This window comes from Nicotiana sylvestris, chromosome 11 (genome assembly GCF_000393655.2).
Source record: "Nicotiana sylvestris chromosome 11, ASM39365v2, whole genome shotgun sequence".
NCBI classification, from domain to species: domain Eukaryota; kingdom Viridiplantae; phylum Streptophyta; class Magnoliopsida; order Solanales; family Solanaceae; genus Nicotiana; species Nicotiana sylvestris.
In genome coordinates this window covers 42,368,794-42,396,326 of record NC_091067.1, presented here as the reverse complement: position 1 = coordinate 42,396,326, position 27,533 = coordinate 42,368,794, and the positions used below count along the sequence as shown (strand labels likewise).

The following is a 27,533-nucleotide window of genomic DNA, read 5'->3' as shown; positions in this document are numbered from 1 at the left end:
CAAGTAGACAGGTAGGGGACAGTATAACAAAATTGACTAGAAAATTATATAAAAAATCAAACAAACTAATGAACGAACATAGAATACACGTAGAATACACATAAGCAACAGAAAATTACCTCTGAACCTTCAATTCATCTAGACTCAACTCAACTTGGATTCGGACATTTTTTAGGCTGAACAAACTTTACTCGAAGTATTCTCAGTTGAGAATACCTCGATTAAAGTCTCTTAGACCTCAGTCCTTCACTCGAATCGGAAAATTCCAAGATTGGAAAATTTTTAGGGTTTCAAATTCCTAGATCTTAAATCCGAACATTTTTTGGGCAGATTCGAAGGGAACCAAAGATGACACAAGGGTGAGGGAGGCCTAGAGGTCATTTGGTGTTAGTTTGAGGTAGGTTGGGATAGGTTCAGGTTTTACTCGAATCTTCAAATGAAGATTCGAGCAGTTCTAGTAGGATTCGAGCCATGCAACTAACAGATCCGTGATGAGGGTATCTAGGGGAAGTTGTGGTGTTATTTTGGAAGCCATCGGAGAAGTTAAGGTTTTCAGGCCAACCTTCGATTTAAGATTCGAAGAGTTGGGACCTGATTCGAAGGAAACCAATATTAGATTTGTGTAGAGGATGTTCAGGGGATTCTAGGGTGTTATTTTGGTGACCGACGGCGTTGATGCCGCCGGGTTTCAGGCGGTGGGATCTTAGGGCGGCTAGGGTTAGGGGGAGGGTCTGAGGAAGATGATGAACAGTGAGAGGAGGGGGGTGTTCAGTTAGAGGCCAGGGTAGGGGCTTGGGACTTATATAGGGGTGGGGTGGATTGATATTATCCGTTAGATTAGATAGAATGAAGGGCCAGGATCAATTCATTAAACCAAACGATGTCGTTTGGTTTAATGCCAGGGTCGGCTGAGTCGGGTCACTGGATCGGGTTACGGGTTACGGGTAAAGGGGGTGAGATCTTGACCGTTGGTTGGATTTGATCCAACGGTTTCTGAGAAGCCACGACCAAACGCTGTCGTTTTGGTTCGTCTGATTTGGACCGGATGCCTGGGTTGTTTGGATTGGGCTGTGGGGGGGGGTAAATTGATTTGGGCCTGGATTTTAATCCAGGTCCAATTTTTACAACTTGTATGTATTTTTATTTTCTAATTTCATTATTAATTAATAAAATCCTAATCAAAAATTATAAAAACAAAATTATCATTACAATAATATTAACTATCTTTTAATAACCATTAACGCGTAGATGAAACATTAATCACACAGTGGAATAGAACAAAAATGCATATTTTGGTGATTTTATTTAAATTATCCTTTCAAATACATAATTAAATCCTATATGCATGCAACATGTATTTTATTTTAATTTTCATTTTATTATGACAAAGTAAACACTTACGGACATAACACAAATATTTAACACCACGCAAATTCAAAAATTATACAGTAAAAGAAATTTATTTTATTTTTTTGATTTATTTTGGAGTAATTTTTCGTAAGGCAAAAATCACGTGCTCACATGTAGTACCATGGAAATAACCAGATCACAATTTCTATGGTGCACGCCCACACGCCTGTCACCCAGCATATGCATCACCTCAACACCAATCACATAACACGTAATTCAGGGATTCAAACCCTCAGAACCAAGTGTAGAAGTGTTACTTACTTCAAACTGTGTAAATCTCTACTCCGATAAGCCTTTGCCTCACGAGTCGACCTCCGAACGCCTCGAATCTAGGCACAAATAACTTGATACAATCAACAATAGCTATAGAAATCAATTCCATATGAAAATGCTAAGTTCTTAATCAAAAGTCAAAAAGTCAACCCCGGGCTCACGTCTCGGAACCCAGCAAAAGTTACAAAACTCGAATACCCATTCAACAACGAGTCCAATCATATCAAACTTTTCCGACTCTAAATCGTCACTCATATCCCCAAATTTTATCATCCAATTCCTAGTCCAAAGCTCCCAAAATTGCACCTTAAAAACACATAAACTAGGTAGGAAATTCAATGAGTAATCAATGTTATTGAATAAAAGTTACCAAAAGTGGTTTACCTCAAGAAATCACTTGAAACCCCTCTTAAAAATTTCCTTACTCCGAGCTTGCATAGTCCCAAAATGAGAAAAACTTCAAACCCTTCGAACTTAAGTTCTGCCCAGACCTTTCGCTCTTGCGGCCATTTTTCCGCTTCTACGATACTGCTCATGCGATCGAATTTCCGCATATGTGGAGCTCACTTAAACTCCGCCCACTGCTTCTGCGGTCCAAAGCCCACTTCTGCGTACGCGCTTCTGTGCAACAATGCCCACTTCTGCGGACTTCCAATCCCAGCTCACCCTTCGCTTATGCGGAACCAAACACGCATCTGCAGGCTCACAGATGCGGCATACTCATCGCACCTGCGACCACTGGCCAACTCCCTTTAGGTACGCACCTGCGACCCCCAGCTCGCTTCTGCGAGCTCGCACTTGGGACCAATCCCTCGCAGGTTCGGTCACACAGGTAAATCACAGCTTCATCACTTCTAAGTCCACAAATTCAATCTGATTCCCATATGAATCATTCCCGAGGCCCCCGGGACGTCAACCAATTATATCAACAAGTCTTAAAATACGATACTAACTTAGTCGAAGCATCAAATCACATCAAACAACATCAAAAACATGAATCGCACCCCAATTCAAGCCTAATGAAAACTAAGGAATTCCAACTTCTATGATCGGTGTCGAAACCTATCAAATCAACTCCGATTGACCTCAAGTTTTGCACACAAGTCATAAATGATACAACGGACCTATTCCAACTTTCAAAACCAAAATCCGAGCCGATAACCTCAAAGTCAACTTTTGGTCTAACTCCTCAACTCTCCAAACTTCCATTTTTCTAACTTTCGCCAATTCAATCCAAAAATCAACTCTGGACCTCCAAATCACTATCCGGACACACTGCTAAGTCAAAAATCATCCTACGGAGCTATCGAAACCGTCAAAACTCCATTCCAAAGCCATTTATATATAAGTCATCATCCAGTCAACTCTTTCAACTTAGGTTCTAACTTTGGGACTAAATGTCCTAATTTTTTTCGAAATATCCCCAGAACCAAACCAACCATCACATCAAGTCACATAACAACAATCGATCATAGAATAGGCAGTCAATGAGGGAACGAGTATATAACACTCAAAACGACTGGCCGCATCGTTACAACATGGATTACCACAATATTTTATGTACATAATTTGAAAATTAGCACTGTTTATATATAATCTAGGGAGGGGAGCATGGGTGCATGTACCCCCACTCCTCTCCACATAATTCGTCTCTGATGAGATATGCATATTAATATAATTGGAACAGTAATAAAAAGCTTTGCTTTTTTTCTCTGTTTTGGGGTGAAAATGTGAAACCTACATTTGGCTCCCCTGACGTTATAATAAAGCGTTTTACATCTTTTAAGCTGATAAACGATTAGATTAATTGGAAAAGAAGACAAAAAAAGGTTCTCGCTGTCTAAGACTGACCTCAGCCAGCCCTTTAAAAGGATTAATTCAGGGGCGGTTCAATGGAATTGATGGTCTAAAGTCAAATCTTGATTAGAAGTCTTAATTTTTTTTTAATCAAAAACTTCGTATATATTTTTATTTGAAGTTTATTTATCTAGCTTTTTAAAATATAAAGTTAGATAATAATCTTTTTGTAGTCAATTTCTTCTAATAATATTTTTCAATTAAAAATATGTATAGATAATCCATTTAATGTATCTTGAGATATTGTTGAGCTTAAGTGAGATTTTATAAATTTAAATTTTAAAAAAAATTCTTTCCATAAATGCAACTAATATTAATAATGTTAATATTATTTTATAATCAATATATGTATTTGAAAAAGAATCAAATCCTCTTATATAATTAAATATATCGAATTATCGATTAGAGTGTTATCTTATAATTATACTATTTTTCTTAATAGTTTTAATTTGAAAATTAAGTCTAAATCGTTAATATAAATTGACTATTATGTTTTAAGGAACTCTTGAGGTTAATGCAATATATTTGAGCTCTAAATAGAAATCAAAAATATTTCACGTGCTTCGAATTATTCAAATATATGAAAATTTTCTTTTCATTTTATTAAAAAATATACTTTTTTTAACTTTAAAATGCATTGAAAAAAAATAATTTACAAAAGTACTACTGCTAGTAAAAAATTAGCCCCCATAATATTGGGGCCTAAGCCTTTGTTTTACTTTCCTTACTCTAAGGACGGCACTGGATTAATTTCATTTCCGACAGATATAGACATGGAAATTGGACATATTTACTTTTCATGGTCCAGAAACTTTTAATGTTATAATGTATGGTTACCAAATTGAAAATGACGTGAAATAAAAAGCTTGTTGTCAGATGACGTTAACTTTCAACCACCATCTCGAAATTTTTTTTCAGAAAAAATCTTGCACTAGATTAATGCTATGTGGTCATATCAATGGTAACTCATAACAATGACCTAAATCTACATTTGTCAATTCACTGACTGGCTACCAGACTAACAGGTACGGTCAAGTTGATACATGTGCCATTGTGCCTGTTATTGTGGTGAGTTATGGGTGCTAACGTGTATTAAATTTCACCATGTTAATCATGTCGATATATTCTTTATATAAAAAGCGCATTACTTTTTTAATGGGATTACTCGACACAATTTGTTTAGAGCAGTAGGTTTTTAATATCTAAAATAAAAAAATTCATATATTATTAAGTCAATCAACGTAATAAATTGAGCTAAATCCCATCTTTGGTAAATTTTATTTGGTAATACAAAATTAAAAACTCCTCTATAATTCCTTTTTTCTCTTACTTCTTGTCTTATAAGATTTAGAAAGAGCAGTCTTTTTCTCTTTATATTGAATTGTCCTTTATTGGACTTGTAAAAAAGTAATAAAAGGGAGTAACTCACGCACGTGAAAAAATAGGCCTAAAGGCAAAACTAGTCGATTTGCTTCTCCATACACGCGAGATATATGTGAGGCTTAATCCAAATCTGATTTAAATACATTTAAATTTTACAATAATTTAGTTTATAGAACTGCTCTGATTTAAATTCTTTTTCTGTAACAGCCCAATAGCTTGACATATACAAACAACCTCTTTGTGAATTTGTAACGACCCGGCTGGTCGTTTTGAGCTTTAGCGTTCCGTTCGGTAGTTTGAGATATTAAGTAGCTTCATATTATGTGAGTGACTTGTTTGCATGGTCGGTTTTGATTTTCGAGCTATTCGGGATTGATTTGGAAGAATGATTCTTATTTTAGAAGCTTTAAGTCGGAAGACTTGACCAAGTTTGACTTTTACGTATTTGATATTGAATCAGAGTTTTGATGGCTCTGATAGGTCCGGATGGTAATTTTGGACTTAGGCATATGCCCGGAATTGAATTTGGAGGTTCCTAGGTTAATTTGATACTTTTTGGTGAAAGTTGGCAATTTGAAGGTTTAGAATTTTCCTAGGTTTTACCATGGTTTGATTTATAGCTATCGGGTTTGAATTTTGTTTCGGAACTTGGAATAGGTCCATTTTTTCATTTAAAAACTTGTCTGCAAAATTGGTGTCATTCTGAGTTGGTTTGATAGGAATTGGACGCATGGTTGTCTTTTTATCGTTTCTTGAGTGTGATTTTCTATGTATTTTGGTATCTGATTCGTAGTTTCGGATGTTATTTTGATTAATTGATCGAGCGAGCAGGTTTGTACGATATTTTTAGACTTGTGTGGATGCTTGGTGTAGAGCATCGGGGGCTCGGGGTGAGTTTTTAGATGCATTTCAGAGAGTTTGAGAGAGGTTCAGATTTTTGCTGGTGTTATGTTCTCGCATTTGCGACCACCATTGCGAGATCCTTCTAGCTTTTGCGATGTTGGGCTACGGGACCAGCTTTCGCATTTGCGGAACTAAGATCGCATTTGCGATGGGTTCTGGGTTTGCATATGCATTTGCGATGGGGAGCTGGGGCTGGAGCAAGCCGCTTTTGCAATGGCTTTCTCGCATTTGCGAGCCTGCTGGGTTCGCATTGGCGGACAAATTGTCGCATTTTCAGGATTCTCAGGGCTAAGGCAGGCTTCACTTTTGGGACGCCTGTGTTGCATTTGCGGAGGTCTCATTTGCGAACCCATAGTCGCAAATGCGACATCTGCAGTTGGTTATATGTTGTGTATATCGGGACTTAGTAGTCTCATTTTATCATATTTTGAGCCCCAGACTCGGTGGGAGGTGATTTTGAGTAGATATTTTCTTACCAAACTATTGGGCAAGTGACTTTGATCTATTTTTGATTATATAACATTATTATTTATGAGATTTAACATCTACATCATGAGATTTGAAGAGGATTTTGGAGATTTTTGTCTATGTTCTGAAAAATAAAAAAATTGAGATTTTAGAGTCGAATCGGATTCGGATTTGAAAATCGAACACATATTTAGACTCGTGGGGCTATGGGTAATCAAGATCTACCATTCGACTCGGTTTTTGACTGTAGGTCCGGGGTGGACTTTTGGGAAACTGTGTAAAGATCTTAACTTTATTAATTGAAATTGGTTTCTCTTACATTATTGATGTTACTAAGTCGATTTTGGTTAGATTTGAGCCGAGCATAGGTGAATTTTAGAGGAAAAGCACTTTTAGAGTATTGATTGAGGGCTTTTGAGGTAAGTATCTTGCCTAACCTTGTATAGGGGAACTTCCCCATAGGATTTGGTCTAATAGCATTATTTGTACGATACGAACGACGTGTACATAAGGTGACGAGTATGTACACTGGCATATATTTGTTGGTTATGACTGGATTTGACCCGAGGTTGCTCTTATTACATTGTTTTGGTTGTGAGGTCTCTATACTACATGTTTCCTATTGTGGATGATTACTTGAGTTCATATTACAGGCTAGAGATCACGTTCTAGGTTTTTATTTCCTTAACAGGCCAAGTTGGGCGTTTGTGAAGTTGTTGCTATTCATGTTATATGTTGAACACCCATCCGTTTTCCTTTATTGATTGTCCATGTGCACTGTGTTGGCAGATTTGTGAGTTGATATACGATGACCTGATAGGTCATTTTGAGCTTTAGCCTTTATTTTTGTATTTCGAGACCTCAATTAGCATTGTTTTAACATTTTTCGATTTGCGTGTATAGTATGTGTCTTATTCCGGAAAGCCTTTATGTAAAAATTTGAAGAAAGTGTAAATTCTTACTTTAAAAATGATTTGAGTTGACTACGATCAATATTTTGTGTAAACGGACTCGGATCAGTATTTTGACGGTTCCAACGGGTCCGTATCATAATTTGGGACTTGGGCGTATGCCCGGAATTGAATTCGAAATTCCTTAACTAGATTTAACGTGATTTGTTGAAAACTAGTAATTTGAAGGTTTAAGGAATTCCGCAGTTTGACCGTAGATTGACTTTATAGCTAACGGGTTCGAATTTCGATTCCAGAACTTCATATAGATTCATTTTTTACTAATTATGACAATTCTGCAAAATTTGGTACAAAATGGAGTTAATTTGACATGATTCAGACGTTCGGTTGTGAATTTGAAAGTTCTTAAGTTTCTTTGAAAATTTCATGCATTTTGATGTCTAATTCGTATTTCTAGGTGTTATTTTGATGTTTTGGTCATGCGAGCGAGTTTGTATGATATTGTTACACTTGTCCGCATATTTGGTGTGGAGCCCGAGGGGCTCGGGTGAGTTTCGGATAGGATACATATCAATTTTTGACTTAGAGGATCTGCTGGTTTTGCTGATATCTGGTGTCTGTCATTTTGTGCTTCGGGATCGCAAAGCTACTCTCGCGATCGCGAAGGGGAAGTTGGGCTGGGGGCGGATTTCTTCATCACCATGATTTCTTGGTCACAATCACGAAGCACTGCGGGGTTTACCCTTCATGAATGCGACCAGCCTCTCGCGAACACGTAGGGTTATGGGGCCTGGGAAGGGAGCTATGTGGTGTTCTACGCGAACGCGATCCTTGGACCTCGAACGTGAAGGTCAGGGGTGAGAGGCCATCGCAAACGCGAAGAGCATCTTGTGAATGCGAAAACCAGTTGAGCCGTAATGCTAAGCGATTGCGTCTGGTCCTTCGCAAGACCTGACGCCAGTGATTAAAACAAACCAAAAGTCAGGATTTATCCCCATTTTCACCATCTTCAAGTTTGAGCTTGACCTACAAGCGATTTTGAAGAGATTTTTCATCCCTAACTTCAAAGGTTAGTAGATTTTAACTTATTTACTTCCATTTTCATAAACACCCATTGATTTTAACCTTTAATCTATGCTTTTCCATGGTAGAAATTAGGAATTTCGGTAGAAATTGGGGATTTAGAGAAATTGAGATTTAGACCTCAAATTGAGGTCAGATTTCGAAACTAATCACATAACCGAGCTCGGGGGGTGAATGGGTAATTGAATTTTGGTCCGAATCTCGGGTTTTGATCAAGCGGGTCAGGGGTTGACTTTTGTTGAATTTTTTCAAAAATATTAAATATTGAATCTTTTTCACTCGTGGGTAGTTTCTAAAGCCTACTTTGAATTATTTGAGCTATATTTGGCTAGAGTTGATTAGTTTGGAGGCTACTTCTAAAGAAAAAGTTGCGGTTGAACATTGATTTGGTAACTTGTGCGTTGGCGTCGACTGAGTCAGCGATTGGGACACCATTAGGATCAACAAGGGGCACGTCGTTGCTTAGTACCACGTTATAGTTTTCATTGTGGTGACCTGACTCGGTATCAATATTCAAGTGAGCAGACTGAGAGTTTGACATTTTAAATGGACCTGAAATCATACTTCAAAGAGCAAGTGTATAATAGGGTGTGTTATGGAGATTCGTATTAAATAACCACTATTATCCTTATCCCCACGGTGGGTGCCAAACTATTTACCCTTAAAATGAGTAACAATTTAATTTATACACGGTTTAAAGAATACGTGATTTAATTCAATACGAATGGTCTAAGAACAACAAATAATTGAATTAAAGGAAAATAAAATGATCAAACTAACGCGATGGATGATTAAGCCTGACTTTATGATGAACATTGAAAGTAGGTTCCTATCAAGCCCTCGAGACGGGCTCGGTTACCACTAAATAAGTAAGCAGCTGAAGAAGACTTTGAACAGTAATTAGAGAATAAAAATTAACTTTATTGCTTTGATATGCGTGCCAACAATGACCTTAAAAATGAAAAGGTTCTCCCTTTTATATAGTAGGGGAATTTCAATCCTAGTACAAGTCTAAATAAAGTAAAAATCTTTCTCTTCTGATAAATTGTGATACGCCGTTGATATTGGACGAGATTTGCGCCGTAATATCCGGTTAAGGGCGAATATTTCGATCCCTCGTTTGTCCCGTCTAACCGTCTTTCCCTTAGCCTCGGTTCTTTATTTGCTCGAACTTGATTCTTCTCATGCTTGGCTGTGTCCGATTCTTGGTGCACTATTCGTCCTCCCCGAGCTCTGGTCTCTGGAGCCCTCAGCTTTACCCCAGGCCATATCGGACCGCGCTGTGCTCTCATTTCTTTACCGAGAAATCAGGTGTAACTTTATCCCCGATTTTACTCATACATAAACCTGATACCAATAAGCCAATAAATTATTTTGCAATTCGATTATCGGTTATGGTTAGATTTTGAATCGCCTTAAGGACCACACCTAAAATAGCTAAAAACACACGGACTAACACTCTGTTTGGATCATTTTTCCTTATCGTTTTATAATGTATTGTATTGTTTTATGAATACAATGTTTGAATAGATTGTATTGTTTGTTATTGTTAAATAATATTTTGCTGTTTGGTTTGACTGTATCGTATTGTACTGTAACTGATAAGTTTACTAAAATACCCTCAATTGTTTAAATATTAAATTTATCAAAAATTATGCATAAAAATAATTTTAAAAAACAAAACAGAAGAAGGCAAAACACCTTAAGAAAGGTGAACAAAGGAGCGCGAGACAAAAGAAGGCAAAACAAAGGAATACAACTAATTAGAATTGAGTTAAAAGCAAATTAGGAGAAAACATCAAACAGAAGGCGGCAAAATACCTTTAATGTTGACGACAGGAGTTTGGGAAACAAATAAAGTAGGTTATAGGTTGGAGATTTGGAGTTAAAATAGAAAAAAAAGTTAAAGGGTAAAATAGAATTATGGAGTAATAATTTAGGGCAAAATTGGAAAGAAAAATAGGAAACAATCCCACCACACCAAATCGGTTGTTAAAAAAAAAGGACTTTTCATTGTTTCGGAACAATAAATTTAACAATACAATACGACCAATTTTATTGAAACATTCAAAGCAAACATTGTTTTGGGATAACAATACAGTACAATACAACGGAACAACCCTCCAAACAAGCTGTAAATACGTAAAATCTCTAATTCCGCCTTCCAAAAATCTGTCACCCGAAAACCGTCCGAAGACACGTTCCCTAGGGCTGGGGGCCGGGTCTGGCGGGAGAATGTCGGAAACTTCCTTAAATGAAATCTCCGGTGACCGGTCGGCAGATTTTCCGGCTTCAGTCACCGAAATCACCGGAAATGCTGATCTACTGACAGAGATTCTCCTCCGGATACCCCCAAAATCCCTTCTCCGATCCCAAACCGTCTGTAAATACTGGTATTCCCTTATTTCAAGCCAAAGTTTCCGGCGACTTCAGTGCCGGAGAAAACACAGTTCCAGAAAAGTTGACGGACTCTGTTTCTGCTGGTGGGTTTATGGAAATGACCATTTGGAGTTCATCCCTTTCAATGGTATGCCTAAAAAACAAATGAGTATGATTCCTTTAGCATTCAAGAATCTTGCCACGTGTACAACTTCAAAGCTTCAATCTTTACATTCTTGTAATGGGTTGTTCTGTATTAACTTCAACTTGGGTGTTGCAAATCAGGTGTACTATGTTTATAATCCCAGTACAAATCAGCATAGGTTGATTCCACTTCCAGATATGAGAAAAAATAACACTTTTGAGGTTATGGTAATGAATATGGCTTTTGATCCTATGGTTTCTGATACTTATAGAATTGTATGTGTGATGAAATCAAATGGGGTTTATGAATTTTCTGTATACTCATCAGAATCTGGAGTTTGGGAAGATTCTAAGGAGATATTGGATATAAAGCAATACTCTTTAGCTCGGGGTGTGTTCATGAATGGCTGTATGCATTGGGTTAGTGAAGGTGGGTCCTTTCTAAGGTTCGATTTGGATTCTTTGTGCTTCAAAACTATGCCTAGCACTGTAATTCCTAATGGCTTGTTGAAAAGGAATATAAGGTATTTTGGGCAGTCCGGTGGACATTTGCATCTTATTGAGGTACAAGGTTTTAGTTCAATGAGTTTTGAGGTTCTCGAGTTGGAGAGTGATTATTCGAGGTGGTTTGTGAAGTATCGTGTTGATCTTAGTGCTCTGCATACTGCATATCCACTGATGTTGAGTGAAGAACTTGATTTACTAGATGTGAATCGTCGAACGTGCAATATTGTATCTGTTATTGTCGATGACAAGGAACAGACATCAAGATTTTTGGTAAGCATGCCAGAAGTTATTATTGAATATGATGCTCGTCGTATGACTATCAAGGAGGTTGCTGATTTAGGGACAGCGAAGATCCCGGTCATGTGGGAAGATGTTTCCGTGTTTGAATGGTATGACACCCACCAATATGTTGAGACAATGGCTTGTGTCTGATACTGGTATGGCTTCTTGTATGTAAGTTTACTTAAAGAAAAGAGCTGGTGATAGATGGACCTCATTCATGTATGCCAAATGATGTGGTCACTGATCATTGAAGACGCCTGCGTATGATGTTTGTGGTCTATTTTGCTGCAAACAAATCTTGTTTTTTTTCTGCTTAATGGCCTCATTGCATGGCACATCAGAGAATAGTATCTGTTGCAATCTTAAGTTTTCTTTCGCGAAGATCAAAATTTGAAAGCTGTGGTTGCTCTCTTCATTTGTAAAGTACCTATGTTTGATAAACTACTAGTTCCTTGCTGATGCAGTTGAAGTGTAAATGAGTTCAACTACATTTACAACCTTTGATCATGTAACAGAGTTGCACATTTACTTGAGAAGTAAAAACTTGATTACGGTGTCATGAAGTGGTAGTTAGGGTGAGAGCCATGTTTTGCCCTATGTTAGATTTTCTAGAGGAGTTTGGCAGAGATGATGACATTGGTAATCTATTGTCTTCTTCTTCTTTTTTCCCATCGTACTACACTTGTTGCTGATGACCTAACTGTTTAAGTAGGATCTCAAGTTTTCTGGCAGGGGATGCACCCTACTGTATATAATCTGGTAATACAGTAGCTTCTATTCACAAATGCAGAAACCATTAAGTTGAATTGGTTTCGACTTGTTCGGAGGTAAAATGTTCTACTCAAGTCACACAGGCAGTGTGATGTAGAGCAACATGGTTGTTAGGTCTGTCTCGTACACCTATCGAATCGACCAAACATATTGACAAAAATATTGACCACAATGCTCTTGTTCAATGGAGAAAAAGATTTTCAAGCATGCCATAGATTCTATATTCTCAAGGATTCATCTTCTGCAAACAAAGAAATGAATTATCTTAAGGAATTTGCTGCAACCTTAAGGAGAAGATTGGCCTAATTGATCTGTTGCATTTATCACATAAATTAACTAAAGGTGATGTTATGAGCCATAGCCATTCGTAGCAGGTATGTTTTTAAGATTGTTTATTGCTGTCTAGGTCACATTTCATGTTGCATCCAAAGGAAGTCAAAGATTGAGTTTGAGCTTTTCCATCAACACCCTTTAATTTACTTCCTGTTCATCTTCTCGAAACGTTGCAAGTATGTAGTTTTGGTGCCACAGCTGTAATTGTGAGTTCATCTGTTGCAATTATCCTCAGTGCAACTGGTTTTAATACTAAGCTAAAGACTGGTTTTAAATATTTCTCCTTTTCTTCTTACCATATCCCAATCTTCCATGTATGATGTAGGTGTACTTATCACCAATAATACAGAGGCAAAACAAAAAGTGAAATGATTTGTTGACCTCTCGCTGCCATTCTAATCTAAGGGGGCATTTGACATAGCATTTATTTTGTGAAAGATGACCTGGTGTTGGATTATATAGAAGGCGAATATAAATGGCCCCTTTAGGTTGTTTCCAACAATCAACTAAACACCTAAGTGAGTCCATTTTCAGTTGTACCCTTCTACTCAATAGAATTATGACTTTTAAATATCCTTCGTTGACCTGGCAAATGCGTTTGTTCTACCAAAATTTTTAGCGCGTGAGTGTCTTTTTTTTTTTTTTGGTTGAAAAGACTACTATTAATTAAGATGCATTGCAGGGTGTTGCATGGATGCTGCAGAATTACAAACATACGGATAATTACCACTATTAGTACTATCTATCCTTGGGAAATTACTATTACAGTTAGTCCAACTAGACGAAGCTTCATCGGATGTTTGACAAAAAGATTTAGCATAAGGTTGTACTTGAAAACTATTACTAATATAGCGTCTTCGTTGAAGCCCCAGCTTATCAACTTCTAGGTTTGCCATAACAAAAGGTGGTGGTTGTTCCAAAAACGTGATGTTGCACCCCATTAGTTCCATGACAAAATGAGCTAGCTGGTCTGCTACGGTGTTTTGCTCCCTGTAAGCATGTTGTAGTAGTGGATCACCCAGCTGGTGAATCAGGTACCTGCAATCATTGAGTATATGTGAGAAATTGGTAGAGGTGCTACGTAGATTTGTAATTACCTGTGCAACATCCAAATTGATTTCCACTGGTGTAAGGCTATGAGCTAAGTGTCACGTCCTTAGTTGTTAACTAAGTACACGTGCGGCACTTGACAACTCGCTCACGATCTTGCACAACTTGTTCACGTTCTTGCTATGTCAAGTCAGCCTTACTACACTCAAGATCGCTAAGAGAATGGAAGAAAGAACACAAGAGAATTGTTAAAGGAGGCTTTGTATTAGAGATAACTTGAATTGTTTGCTTGATTGATGAATTACAAATGAATGGCCCCCTTTATATACTAGTTTCCTAGGGGCTAGTGTGTAAATATTAATTATTACACAAGTCCCTGATATTTACAAGATAAGGGCTTTTTCTAGAATTCTCTACAAGCCTAGAAGATTCCAAGGACTTTCCTAGCAAATCCATAAGGATCTAGGTTCTTCCTAAGGAAATGTCCATACTTCTCTAGAATCTTCTCACAAATGCTAGCCTTCTTCTTATGTAAGCTTCCACATGGTATTAATATATGCCAAATGGCGCCTATGTGGCATGATGACATGGCGGGTCATCACACTCTCCCCCACCTAATATTGCGACGACCGCGGCGCAATGCTGTTGCATAAACTCTCGGATCTTATCTTTGAATGCCACAAGTCTTCATATCGTTCCCACGTGGCCTCCTCCGGTGATTGCCCTTTCCAATGGATGAGGAACATAGCGGTGGCTTTTTGCCCTTGTTTTCGCCTGGCCTGGTAATCTATGATAGCCTCAATCCCCCGATCATGCGAGGCGGTGATAGTCATTGGCGCTCGACTTGATTGGCCCCTACTCGAATCATCCTTATCTTCATGATATGGCTTAAGCATGCTAGCATGGAAGACAGGGTAGATCTTAAGATATGATGGCATGTCAAGCTTGTATGAGATCTCGCCTACCTTGGCGACGATCTTAAATGGCCCCTCCTACTTGCGAATCAAATTCTGATGCATGCCCCGTAGTGCTTTGAACTGTCTTGGGTTAAACTTCACCATGACCATGTCCCCAACTCTATAGTCCGTGGGACGTCGCTTACGGTCCGCAAACTTCTTCATCTTCTTAGCTGCCTTATCCAAGTAAGACTTAGCAGTGTCGAGTTGCTCCTCCCATCCTTTGGCCATATGATAAGCCCCTAAACTCTTTCCCTCGAATGCGGCTGGTAAAATGTGGAGTTTGTGGTTGTTGGCCTGTGGCTAGCTCAAATAGTGTCCGCCCCGTGGACTCACTCCGCTGCAAGTTATAAGAGAATTGGGCAATGTCTAGAAGCCTTGCCCAATCTTTCTGATGCGCGCTTACATAATGCCTCAAGTAGCATTCTAGTAAAGCATTGACCCGTTCCGTTTGTCCATCCGTCTGTGGGTGAAAACTAGTAGAAAAGTGCAGTTCCGTGCCAAGTATGTCGAACAACTCTCTCCAAAAGTTCCCAGTGAAGCGGGGGTCTCGATCACTGATGATATGCCTTGGTAAGCCCCAATACTTTACCACGTTCTTAAAGAATAGCTTGGCGGCTTCCTTAGCTGTGCAACCCGGTGAGGCGGGCATGAAGGTGGCATATTTGGAAAATCTATCCACGACCACCATAATAGTACCATAACCATCGGACTTCGGTAGGCAAGTAATAAAGTCCATAGTCACGCTCTCCCATGGACGCTCTGCAACTGGTAGTGGCTCCAAAAGTCCTCCGGGCTGTTGTTGCTCCACCTTGTCCTGCTGACATACTAGACAAGTCTGCACATAACATTCTATATCATCTCGCATGCGTGGCCAATAGTAGACTGACTCAACTAAGGCCCTGGTGCGACGTTGGCCTGGATGACCAGCCCACATTGTATCATGACTCTCCCTTATGATCCGCCGTCTAATGTCTCCAAACTTAGGCACGTAGACCCGCCGACCTGTGGTAAGTAGTAGACCGTCTTCTATCCAAAACCGTCTCGTCTTGCCTTTGTTGGCTAATTCGATAAGCTGTTTGGCTGCTAGATCATGCTGCATGCCTTCTTTTATAGCCTCCCGAATGTCCCATCTCGCTGAAGTGATTGCCGCAAGCTCGGCTTTCCGGCTCAAGGCATCAGCTACAACATTACCTTTTCCCGGCTTATACTCCAGCGCATAATCAAACTCGGCCAAGAAATCCTGCCACCTAGCCTACTTTGGTGTGAGCTTCTTCTGTGTCTGAAAGTAGCTAGTAGCCACATTATCAGTCTTGACCACGAACCTCGACCCGAGCAGGTAATGTCTCCATGTACGAAGGCAATGCACAATGGCAGTCATTTCCTTCTCTTGCACCGTGTAACGTCGCTCCGTCTCATTTAACTTGCGACTCTCAAATGCTATGAGATGCTTATCCTGCATCAGGACACCCCCAATTGCGAAGTCTGAGGCATCTGTGTGCACCTCAAATGTCTTGGCAAAGTCAGGTAACGCCAAGACTGGCTCCTCTGTTACAGCTGTCTTAAGGCCTTCAAACGCCTTTTGACAATGCTCCGTCCAAACCCATGGCTTGTTCTTCTTTAGTAACTCAGTTAATGGTGCAACCTTTGTTGAGTATCCATTGATGAACCGACGATAGTAGTTAACAAGGCCAAGGAAGGATCTCAACTCAGTTACCTTTGTGGGTGCCTCCCACTCCTGGATAACACGTACCTTAGCATCGTCCATGCATAGCTCGCCATTGCTAATGACATGGCCCAAGAAGTGCACCTTTGATTGCGCGAACTCACATTTCTCCCTCTTGATGTATAGCTCGTTCTCTCGCAAGACTTGAAAAACCTTCCTTAAGTGCTCCATGTGCTCCTCCAAGGTGTTGTTGTAGATGACTATGTCGTCTAGGTAGACTACCACGAACTGGTCAAGGTAGGGATGAAAGATCTTGTTCATAAGGGTGCAAAATGTGGTCGGTGCATTGGTTAAGCCGAAGGGCATCACCAACCACTCAAAGGCTCCATATCTCGTCACACATGCTATCTTTGGCTCATCCCCTTCCGCAATGCAAACCTGGTAGTAGCCCTTTCGAAGATCCACCTTGGTAAAGTACTTGGCTTGCCCAAGTCTATCAAACAAGTCAGCAATGAGCGGGATCGGGTATTTATTCTTCACGGTGACCTTATTAAGTGCTCGATAGTCTATGCACAAACGCAACGATCCATCCTTTTTCTTCTGGAACAATACTGGTGCGCCAAAAGGTGCCTTTGATGGGCGAATGTGACCAGCATCTAGCAGCTCCTTCAATTGTTTCCTAAGCTCCTCTAGCTCGGGAGGTGCCATATGATATGGGGCAAATGCGGGTGGCTTAGCCCCTGGCTCCAACTCAATCTTGTGATCCACCTCTCGCCTAGGCGGCAAGTGCTTAGGCAACTCCTCGGGCATGACATCTTTGTTCTCCTCAAGCAACTTCTCTATGCAAGACGACAATGTTTCTTGAAAACTCTTGTTTTCCTCCAGACTTGTGATGGTTGCCACGAATGTCGGCTCCCCCTTCTTGATCCCCTTGACAACCTGCATAGCTGAGAGTTGTGCTTGGCTCTGTCCGTGTGGCATAGTCATTGTAGGTACCATGCAAACTCCTTCTCGCTCCATAACCAAGAGACGTTGGAGGTAGGGGTCGATTAAAGTATGACAATGTCTAAAGAACTCTTGCCCCAGTATGATGTCAAAGATATCCATAGCGGTTACGGTAAAGTTTGTCATACCTTTCCAAGTTCCCAATTTGACACCAACTCCATTAGCTACCCCACGAGCATTCTGTATTTCGGCATTCACGGTCTTGACGCGAGAGTTGGTTGGAGCAAGCTTCAATTTCAGTCTCTTTGCGGCAGCCTCAGTCACGAAATTATGAGTTACTCCAGTGTCCACCATTGCACGAGCGGGCTTGTTGTTGATGGTGAGATCCACGTACTGATTGCCATTCTCGGTAGGTTGGATAGCTTGCTTCGTGACATCACCACATAATCCGATCATACCCAACTGTGCGGTTCCCAGACTCTCTCCTTGTGGCTGCTCCTTCCGCTCACGTACCATGGCACTGAGGCTCTTGAGGTCAGGACAATTCCTGAAGCCATGTGGCCCTCCGCATATATAGCATCCCTTCTTCTCGACCTGTGCCTTCTTCTCGGCGTAGCCCTGACGACCACTCGACTTTTTGAAATCTTGAGTCTTGGAGTATTGTTGTTGTATCTCCTTGCTTTTGCCACGGTCTCCCCCACCTTTGACATTGTTAACCTTTGACTCCTTGCCATTGCCTTTGTCGTGCTTGTCATGCCTGAAGTCCATCAATGATTCGGCCTCCACTATGGCTTGATCTATATTAGTGACTTGTCGGCGTTGCAACTCCTGCTTAGCCCAATTTTGCAACCCGTCCATGAAGTGGAACAACAAGTCATCATTGGTCAGGTTGGGGATTTGAAGCATAAGGGTAGTGAACTCCTTGACATAGTTATGTATGCTCCCTGTTTGCTTCAATTCCCTAAGCTTGCGCCTTGCCTCGTACAAGACATTGTTTGGAAAAAACTGTCGCTTGAACTCCATTTTGAACTGATCTCATGTGCTAATAGTACATAGACCTTTATCCACGTCAGCCATCTTCCTTCTCCACCAAAGCATGGCAGTCTATGAGAGGTACAATACCGCAGTGTTTATCTTGGCCTCGTCGTCCCTCACTTTGTCGTGTCTGAAGTAGTTCTCCAAGTGCCAAAGGAAGTTTTCCACTTCTTATGCATCACGAACACCTTTGAACACCGGGGGTTTGGGAGCCTCGATCTTGGCCTCCCTCGTCACCATAACATTGTTGGCTATCTCGATCACGCCAGCATTGACATGCTCCTCGAGTGACTCTATCTTTGCCTTCATAGCATCGATAGTACTCAAAGCCTCCATGAGTCTGCACTCTAAGGCAGTGATGGTTTGCCTTAGTTCCATCTCAGTCTGTGTACGTCCCTCCAAGTCATTTCGGATACTCTCAATCTCTTCAAGAGTGTGCCCCTCAAGAACGTTAAGGGTGCCTTACACCTTCCCCAAACGTTGGCCAAAGATTTCCATGACGTCCATCCCCGCGTTCATCTTCATCACCCACTCTTTACCGAGCGAGACGTCCTCTGGAAGGACCTCCACTTCATCCTCGCTCGCCTCAGTGGCAGATGGTTCTTGGGATGTAAGCCCTTCATTTGACACAACCTCAGATGGCACCTCCTGGCTCTTGTTGGTGGCGTTCCTCCTTTTGCTACGACCAATCTTGCCAGCAGCATCCTGGATGATGTTGGCTTGGGTGTTGGCAGCGTTAATTTCTCCGTCGTTCGCCATTCCCTTAGTTGAAACCTTCGCTCTGATACCACGTTGTCACGTCCTTAGTTGTTAACTAAGTACACGTGCGACACTTGACAACTCGCTCACGATCTTGCACAACTTGCTCACGTTCTTGCTATGTCAAGTCAGCCTTACTACACTCAAGATCGCTAAGAGAATGGAAGAAAGAACACAAGAGAATTGTTAAAGGAGGCTTTGTATTAGAGATAACTTGAATTGTTTGCTTGATTGATGAATTACAAATGAATGACCCCCTTTATATACTAGTTTCCTAGGGGCTAGTGTGTAAATATTAATTATTACACAAGTCCCTGATATTTACAAGATAAGGGCTTTTTCTAGAATTCTCTACAAGCCTAGAAGATTCCAAGGACTTTCCTAGCAAATCCATAAGGATCTAGGTTCTTCCTAAGGAAATGTCCATACTTCTCTAGAATCTTCTCACAAATGCTAGCCTTCTTCTTATGTAAGCTTCCACATGGTATTAATATATGCCAAATGGCGCCTATGTGGTATGATGACATGGCGGGTCATCACATAAGGCTCACTGTAGTGGCTTCTATATTACCTGCATATCCCGTTACCCAATTCCCTTTGTCGTCCCTGATAACTCCACCAAAACCTGCCCGAGTATGAGGGTGTTTTATAGTTCCATCCGTGTTAAGCTTAAAAACCCGTTTTGGTGGGGGTTCCCATTTGAGATGTACTATAACACTTCTCTTTTCTCTTTCCTTCCTTCTATGGCCGACCCTCTCCTTATCCGCCGTTTATGCACCATTTCATATATGTCAATACACCCAAAAACACCACTAAACTCCATTCACTGTCACCTTAATCATTAAACCTAGGGGTGTACATGGACCGGGTTGGTTCGGTTTTTATCAAAACCAAACCAAACCAATTATATCGGTTTGGATTGATTCGGTTTTGTCGGGTTTTTTTGTTACATGAATATTATTTCAATCTTACTTTGTTAAATTATAAATAAAGTTTTGATAAGTGAATATATGTTTAGTAAATATGGAAAAAAATTAACAAACATATGATCTATTAAAATATTCTAATGGGAGAATTTTTTTAGTAACACATGATAGTTATTTTCTTAGTCGTCTAACAATAAGTTTTCGTTAGTTTACGCTTTCAAGGTTAATACATAAGAGAATTCCAAATATTTTTACATTTTCTAAAGAAAATTCACTATAAAGTCTTAAAAATATAAATAATATTTATAAATTTATATGTCGGTTTGGTTCGGGTTTTTTTACTCAATACCAAACCAAGTCAAACCAAACCTAGTCATTTTAATCGGTTTAGTTTGGTTTTTCGGTTTGGTGCGATTTTCCGGTTCGGTTTGAACACCCCTAATTAGACCTATTTCAAAGGCAAAAAATAAAAATTGATGCTGAAAACTAACTATTTTGACTTGCACTCTTTTTCAGTAGAAATTATGGAAATTTCACTCTTTCTCAGCTGAAAGTATTTTGGCTTACACTCAATTTTCGTCCCAGATGAGTTGTGTATTTCAGCTAAAAAAAAGTAACTAAATCCAAAAAGAAATTAAAAAACTGAATTAAAAAAAAAGAAAGGGTTATAGTAGTTTTGTTTGAATTACAAAATAAAATCTTGAATAAATTGTCATCCTTGTGACAAGCTCAAGACAACGGTGAAGAATGGAAAATAGGGGTAAGCAAAGGTGAAGAACAGCAGGGGTACGACGGGTAAGCAAAGGAGAAGTGAGGTGTGGGGAGGGGGTTGGGGGGTTGGGGGGGGGCATAGGGTTTGGACTTTGGATGAAGAGCGAGGGATTCTCTTTTCCTCTTTAAATTAAGCAATGGCCGAAGTTCTATTGTTGGATAATGCATTAATTTTGCACCTAGCAGAGTTTTTTGGGATCCCGACAAGTTGCATTTGTTATTTCCATTTTTTGAACTATTTCTCATTTCAATTTGATATAGGAATATTTGGGAGAAAGACAAAAAATCTTTTGTAGATTCGAATACTGATCCTACAAGTTTCATTCGTTGTTTCCATTTTATTCCCTTTGATGTTGGAATATTTGGGAGAAAGACAAAATTCTTAGGTAGATATCTTGATCTGGACAACTTATTTCCATTTGCTGATACTTTTACATTTCAATTTGAAATTCGAATATTTGGGAGAAAGATACAAAATTCTTTACAGCTTGAAATATGGACGCGATGTGCATGATAATGAAGTGTGTCTGTCTCGATCTTTATTTCTTACAGGGAAATTACTAGCTATGTCCATTTATAAGTAGTTTTATAAAAATTGGTCAATTCATAAAATATTATTAATATTAGCCAATTAGTTATTTGTAGAAAAATAAAAGGTCGAATTTTTACTTTCTTTTGAGAGGGTGTATTAGAATAGATTAAGTACATTATAAGGAGTTTGAATCTCAAATTTGGGATAATTTGGCGGAGTTTTTAGGTGGTTTGAATTGAAAATTCGAAATAGAAGATGAAATATGAAAAAAAAATGATATGTGTATCGCATTGTGTATCATTTTTTATCATATTTGTATCAAATGTGTATCACATATATATCCATGTATACCTCTGTGTGTGATACATGCGTGATACATGTGTCACGAAAGAATTTTTTGAACTCGATTTTAACTGTGAATTTTGATACCAAATCAGTCCAAATCACCTCCAATCTTCCTCAAAAATTGTATATTGACTCATCTTTATGTTTTCAATGAATTTCAACCATACACATTGAAAAAGGTCCTTTTTCGCCTAGATTTTTGGAATATTATGTGTGTGTGTGCGTATATATTTCATCACCTTGTTTGCTACCTCCCGCGTGTCCGTTGGTCTGTCAGCTGTGTGCATTAAGTCCGCGAGGCTGTGCAATTTTGTTCATCGCGAATACGAGGATTGTTCCGCGTTCACGAAGGGATCACCTGAGCAGTGCATATAAGTCCTCTATTTTCGGAATTTGAGTCATTTTATCATATTTTGAGCTATAGAGCTCGGATATGGACGATCTTTGTCACGACCCGGATTTTTCACCCTCGGAAGTCGTGATGACGCCTACTAATGAGAGCTAAGCAAGCCAACTCTTAACTACTTTTATCTTTTATAAATTATTTCTTTTATCAAATATTAGTAATAGAATAAAAAATGATTGAATTAAATAAATATGCGGAAGACTTAATTTAAAGTGACTGAATGTAAATGCGGAATCCAACATAAATCTCTAACCAAGAACTGGTGTCACATTACTCACGAACTTCTAAGAATACTGAATACAATCGTCTGAAAGAAAATAATAAACTGTTTGTCTCAAATACAATGAGATAACAGACTAAAATAATAGATAGAGGAGACGTCGGGCCTGCGGACGCCTGCAAGGCTACCTCGGTGTCTCACTAGTCTGACTGCTCACACCCGCGCTACTGCTGCTGTTGTCCGAAACCTGTATCTGTGCAAAAGAGCACAGAGTATAGTATCAGCACAACCGACCCCATGTGCTAGTAAGTGCCTAGCCTAACCCCGGCGAAGTAGTGACGAGGCTAGGACCGGACAATCAAATAAACATGTGCAGTTCAAGTGTGTGTGTGTATATATATATATATAGACAACAAAGGAAATACTAGAAACAACCAATCAATGTGGGAGGGGAAACATGCTGTGGGGAGGTAACAGTTTCAAATAGAAATATTCAATAAAAGAAGGAGACAACAAAGTCATAATATCAACAAGTATCAAAAGGAATCAACAATTTGCACGGCATCACCCTTCATGCTTTTACTCTCTTCCTTACCCAAGCAATATATAAAATAAAATTGTACACGACATCACCCTTCGTGCTTTTACTCTCTTTCCTCACAATATAATCAATAGATATCAGTATGGAATGACACATCGTATGACACGACATCACCCTTCGTGCTTTACACTCTTTCCTTACCATATCAAACAATACACGGCATCACCCTTCGTGCTTTATCACTCTTCCTCACCCAAACAACAATCACAGATAAGGGGCAAGGAAGTAAACTGGATAATAATCGGGATTCCAATAAGGGCACAACAATTAACAATAAAATTCCCGGCAAGGAATATATCAACAATTCCACAATTATCTCGGCAAGGGAATAATTCAATAATTCTTTCTCTTTCTTTCATTTCTTACTTAGTAATTCATTTTATAACTTGAGCCAACGCTCCTCAAATATTAAATATCACCATTTCTTTCACATGCACTTCACAACATATAGAAGTCATCATTTAATCATGGAGGATATAACCAAATTCGAACATTCGCGATATAAGGACTTACGGTCATGCTAGACACCAACGTATAAATACTCGTCACCATGCCTATACGTCGTACTCGACAAATAGCAAGTAGCAATTAAGACTCAGCTCATATTCCCTCAAGCTAAGGTTAGACCAAACACTTACCTCACTTTGCAACCAATTCAAAATTCCAACAAGCCTTTGCCTCGCGAATTCGTGCCCGAAATTCTCAAATCTAGTCATAAACAATTCGATTAAGTCAATAAAAATTATAGGAATTAATTCCATATGAAATTCTACATTTTTCATTTAAAATCCGAAATTGCACTAAAAATTCGCCCGTGGAGCCCACGTCTCGGAACCCAATAAAATTACATAATATGAAACCTCATCCAACTACGAGTCCAACCATACCAATTTTAACAAAATCCAACAACAACTCGACCCTCAAATCTTCAAATTAAACCAAGAGGGTTTTCAAGATTTTCCCAACTAAAATCACCAATTAAATACCAAAACTAGTAATAGATTCGGGTAATCTAACCAAAATTAAGTAAAGAACACTTACCCCATTGTTTTCTCTAAAAATATCCCGAAAATCGCCTCTTCCCGAGCTCCAATTTGCTAAAAATGGAAAATGGGACGAAGTCCCATTTTTAGAAGTTACATTCTGCCCAGAATGTTTTCGGGGTTACTGTTCATGTGTTATTACTGTTCACGGGTACTGTTCATGGTTACTATTCATGGGGTACTGTTCACGGGTTACTATTTCTGCAATTTTCTAAAATTTTCTGCAATTTTCCTAAGTTCAAAATCACTCCGAGACACCTCTGAAACACTCCCGAGCCCTCGGGGCTCCTAACCAAACACATACACTAACTCAACAACATCCTACGAACTTAACCGTGTGATCAAATCGCCAAAATAACGTCATATACCACGAATTAAGCTTTAAAATCCAAGAATTCTTTCAAATTTCATAAAACATCAAATTTTCCATTTTGAGTCCGAAACACGTCAAACGACGTCTATTTTCAACCAAACTTTACAGAAAGTGCTTAAACCATATAAAAGACATGTACCGGGTGCCAGAATCAAAATACGGGCCCGATACCATCACTTTCTAATCAAATTTCATTTCCATTTTCCTTAAATATTTTCAGAAAACAATTTTACTCAAAAATTTATTTCTCGGGCCTGGGACCTCGGAATTCGATTCCGGGCATATGTCCAAGTCCCATATTTTCCTACGGACCTCCCGGGACCATCAAATCACGGGTCCGAGTCCGTTTATCCAAAATGTTGACCGAAGTCAAATTTATTCATTTTAATATCAAAACTTAGCAAATTTTCACAGAATTTCATATTTGAGCTTCCAGCTATGCGCCCGAACTGTGCACGCAAATCGAGGCAACTGTAAATGGGGTTTTCAAGGCATCAGAAGCTCGGATCTTGGAGGTGATTTTTACCACATGGATTGAGTAAGTGTTTTCTACTTGGTTTTGATTATGTTTTATGATTCCATCTTCGATTTTGATAATTAATTGGTGATTTTGAAAGAGAAATTGGGGGGTTTTTTGTCAAAACTTTCCTAAAGTGAATTTTTGAGTTTTGAACGTCGATTCAGTGTCCGATTTGAGTAAAATTGTATGGTTGAACTCGTAATTAAATGGTTTGTCAAAATTTATAAGTTTTATCGGGTTCTAAGGTACGAGCCCGGGTTTGACTTTTTGGTTGACTTTAGGCTTTTGATTAAAGATTCAACCTTTATCGATTGATTTTGTTTCTTTTGGCATCATTTGTTGTTGTTGAGTTGCTTTTGGCTAGTTTTGAGCCGTTTGGAGGTTGATTTGTGCAGGATGACATTTTATAATATCGGTTGGCTTGCTCAGTATTTGATTTGGCTTGCTTGAGGTAAGTAACATTTCTAAACTTGGAATTGAGGATATTTATCCCTGGAAACTCTGTTATTTGTGATATATTGGGGTGACATATGTGCTAGGTGACGGACGCGGGTGCGATTACCGAGGTATTCATGATTCAGGTAGTTCTTCGGCTATTATTTGCATTGTTTTGCGATCATGCTTCTTGATATCATGTTTTTCTCCATTTATGTGACTACGTGGGATATTGTTCATGCTAGAAATCATGCCTAGGCTACCTGTTCAATTGCTCGAGACATGATAGGACTATTTTCGTCACGTTGAGCTATTTGCCTTAGCCGTAGTCATATTGTACAGTTATGATAGTTACATCCGCATATTATATCTCAGTCTCTATGCACTTTTGTTATGATGTCTCATATGTTATTGGTGTCCTTATGCATGACACGAGTTGAACTGAATTGAGACATATTGTGTTATTCCGTGTTATATAATTGGATTGTATTTCTGTGAGATGTCTGCATATTCAGACTTGAGCGGATTGTTGATTGATGTGGGTCATAATGTCGTATTTATATAGATATTTGGATCGGGTTGCATGCCGCAACGGTTGTATTGATATTGAGGTAACGCATATGTCAGGCCCCACATTGGGCTAAGCTGTACTGATTTGAGGCTACGCGTGCACCAAGCCTCACTATTGGGATAAGTGATTATGATTATCACTTGGATAGGATCTGCCCCTCCGGAATCTGACAAGCCAGCAGTGGGCGCAGACACAATTTTATATACACATGCTCGATGATGGACAGTTATGTCAGGCACCCGTATAGTTCTAAGTGTCATTATTTCGATGGATCCATGGCTATGAAGCGGGATTTTTAGCCACGCATCTAGAATGTGATAAGATTGTGTGTACTTGATGATTTCACAGTGAAATAGATTATTTGACATGTACACTTGACATGTAGGCACATAGATGTACCTTCCTCATGCTAGACGGTAATATGATATCTAATGATTTGACATGAATATTTGACATATAGGCATAGAGACACATATTCCTCATGCTAGACGATAATATGATATGTGATGGTTTGACATGAATATTTGACATATAGGTATATAGACGCATATTCCTCATGCTAGACGATATATGATAATTGATGACTTGATATGTATATTAACATGTAGGCATAGAAATGTACTTTCCTCATGCTAATTGGTAAATGGAAATTCTTACTTGATGTGGTGAACTGAAAAATGCAATTCTTTTGATAAACTCATATTTAAATGATTTTGGTGGTAAGTTTTGGCTTGACTGTCATACTTGAAAAACATGTCTACTTTCCCGTAACTATGAATAAGCAGAGCATATATCTCTTGAGTTATTACCTTTATTGTCATCATTATCTTATTACAAGTTATTGGATATTGGTGTTGAACTGGACCTTTTTCCGAGCTCGTAAGTGCTTTCAACCCTAGGTTAAGTTTGATACTTATTGAGTCATGGGGTTGGTTATATTCATACTACACTTCTGCACTTGTGTGCAGATTTTGGAGCTGATATTGCTGTGTGTGGCGGGAGCTGGCATTGAAGATGTACTTGTGTTCCGGTTATAGCTGCCTCTTGTTCTTGATAGCTTTAGATTTGTAAATCTTTTTATGTATATTTCGGACAGAGAATGTATTTATTTTGTACCAGCTTTGTAAATTATAAGTCTGAGATGTTCATGACTTGTACTACCAATCCTTAAACTTGTATAAAAGTTCAGTTATTTCATCATTTATTTCTCATTAATCTCTTCTGAATTGTGTTATTGTTAATTGACTTACTTAGCGGGTTGAGTTAGGTGTCATCACGATTAGTTGGATTTTGATCAAGACATAAAAAATAGAAGAAAGATGAAAGAACAACATACATACAAAGAACATATGAATTAAGATCCACAAGGGCAGACTAATCTGGCAAAAAGAAGTTATAGCGATTTGCAAAGACAATTAGTAATAATGCTCTCTATTTAACCTTTTATCTCTATGTATTCAAATCCGAAGCAACATATTCTAAGAAGTCTTTTGGGAATTTCAATTGCTGTAAATGAAAATTCCCGTGCTGCAATTGTTATTTTTCCCTTTCGTGAATTTTGATTAAAAGAATATTCAAGCGATGATATTCTATTTCTCCGAAAGCACTACCTAGTGTTTGACCAAAAAAGTATGGGACCTTTTTGTCAAACTAATTAAATAAGAAGATAGAGGGT

The 27,533-nt window shown here is 39.0% G+C and overlaps 1 protein-coding gene across 1 annotated transcript; it reads left to right on the top strand.

Moving 5' to 3' along the window:
• Window positions 1-10,345: 10,345 nt before the first annotated feature.
• LOC104229903 (F-box protein At5g07610-like) lies at window positions 10,346-12,981 on the top strand. Its single transcript, XM_009782631.2, has one exon. It carries the CDS (start codon window positions 10,524-10,526, stop codon window positions 11,748-11,750), a length of 1,227 nt encoding a protein of 408 aa, XP_009780933.1. The 5' UTR covers window positions 10,346-10,523; the 3' UTR covers window positions 11,751-12,981.
• The last annotated feature ends 14,552 nt before the right edge of the window (window positions 12,982-27,533 follow it).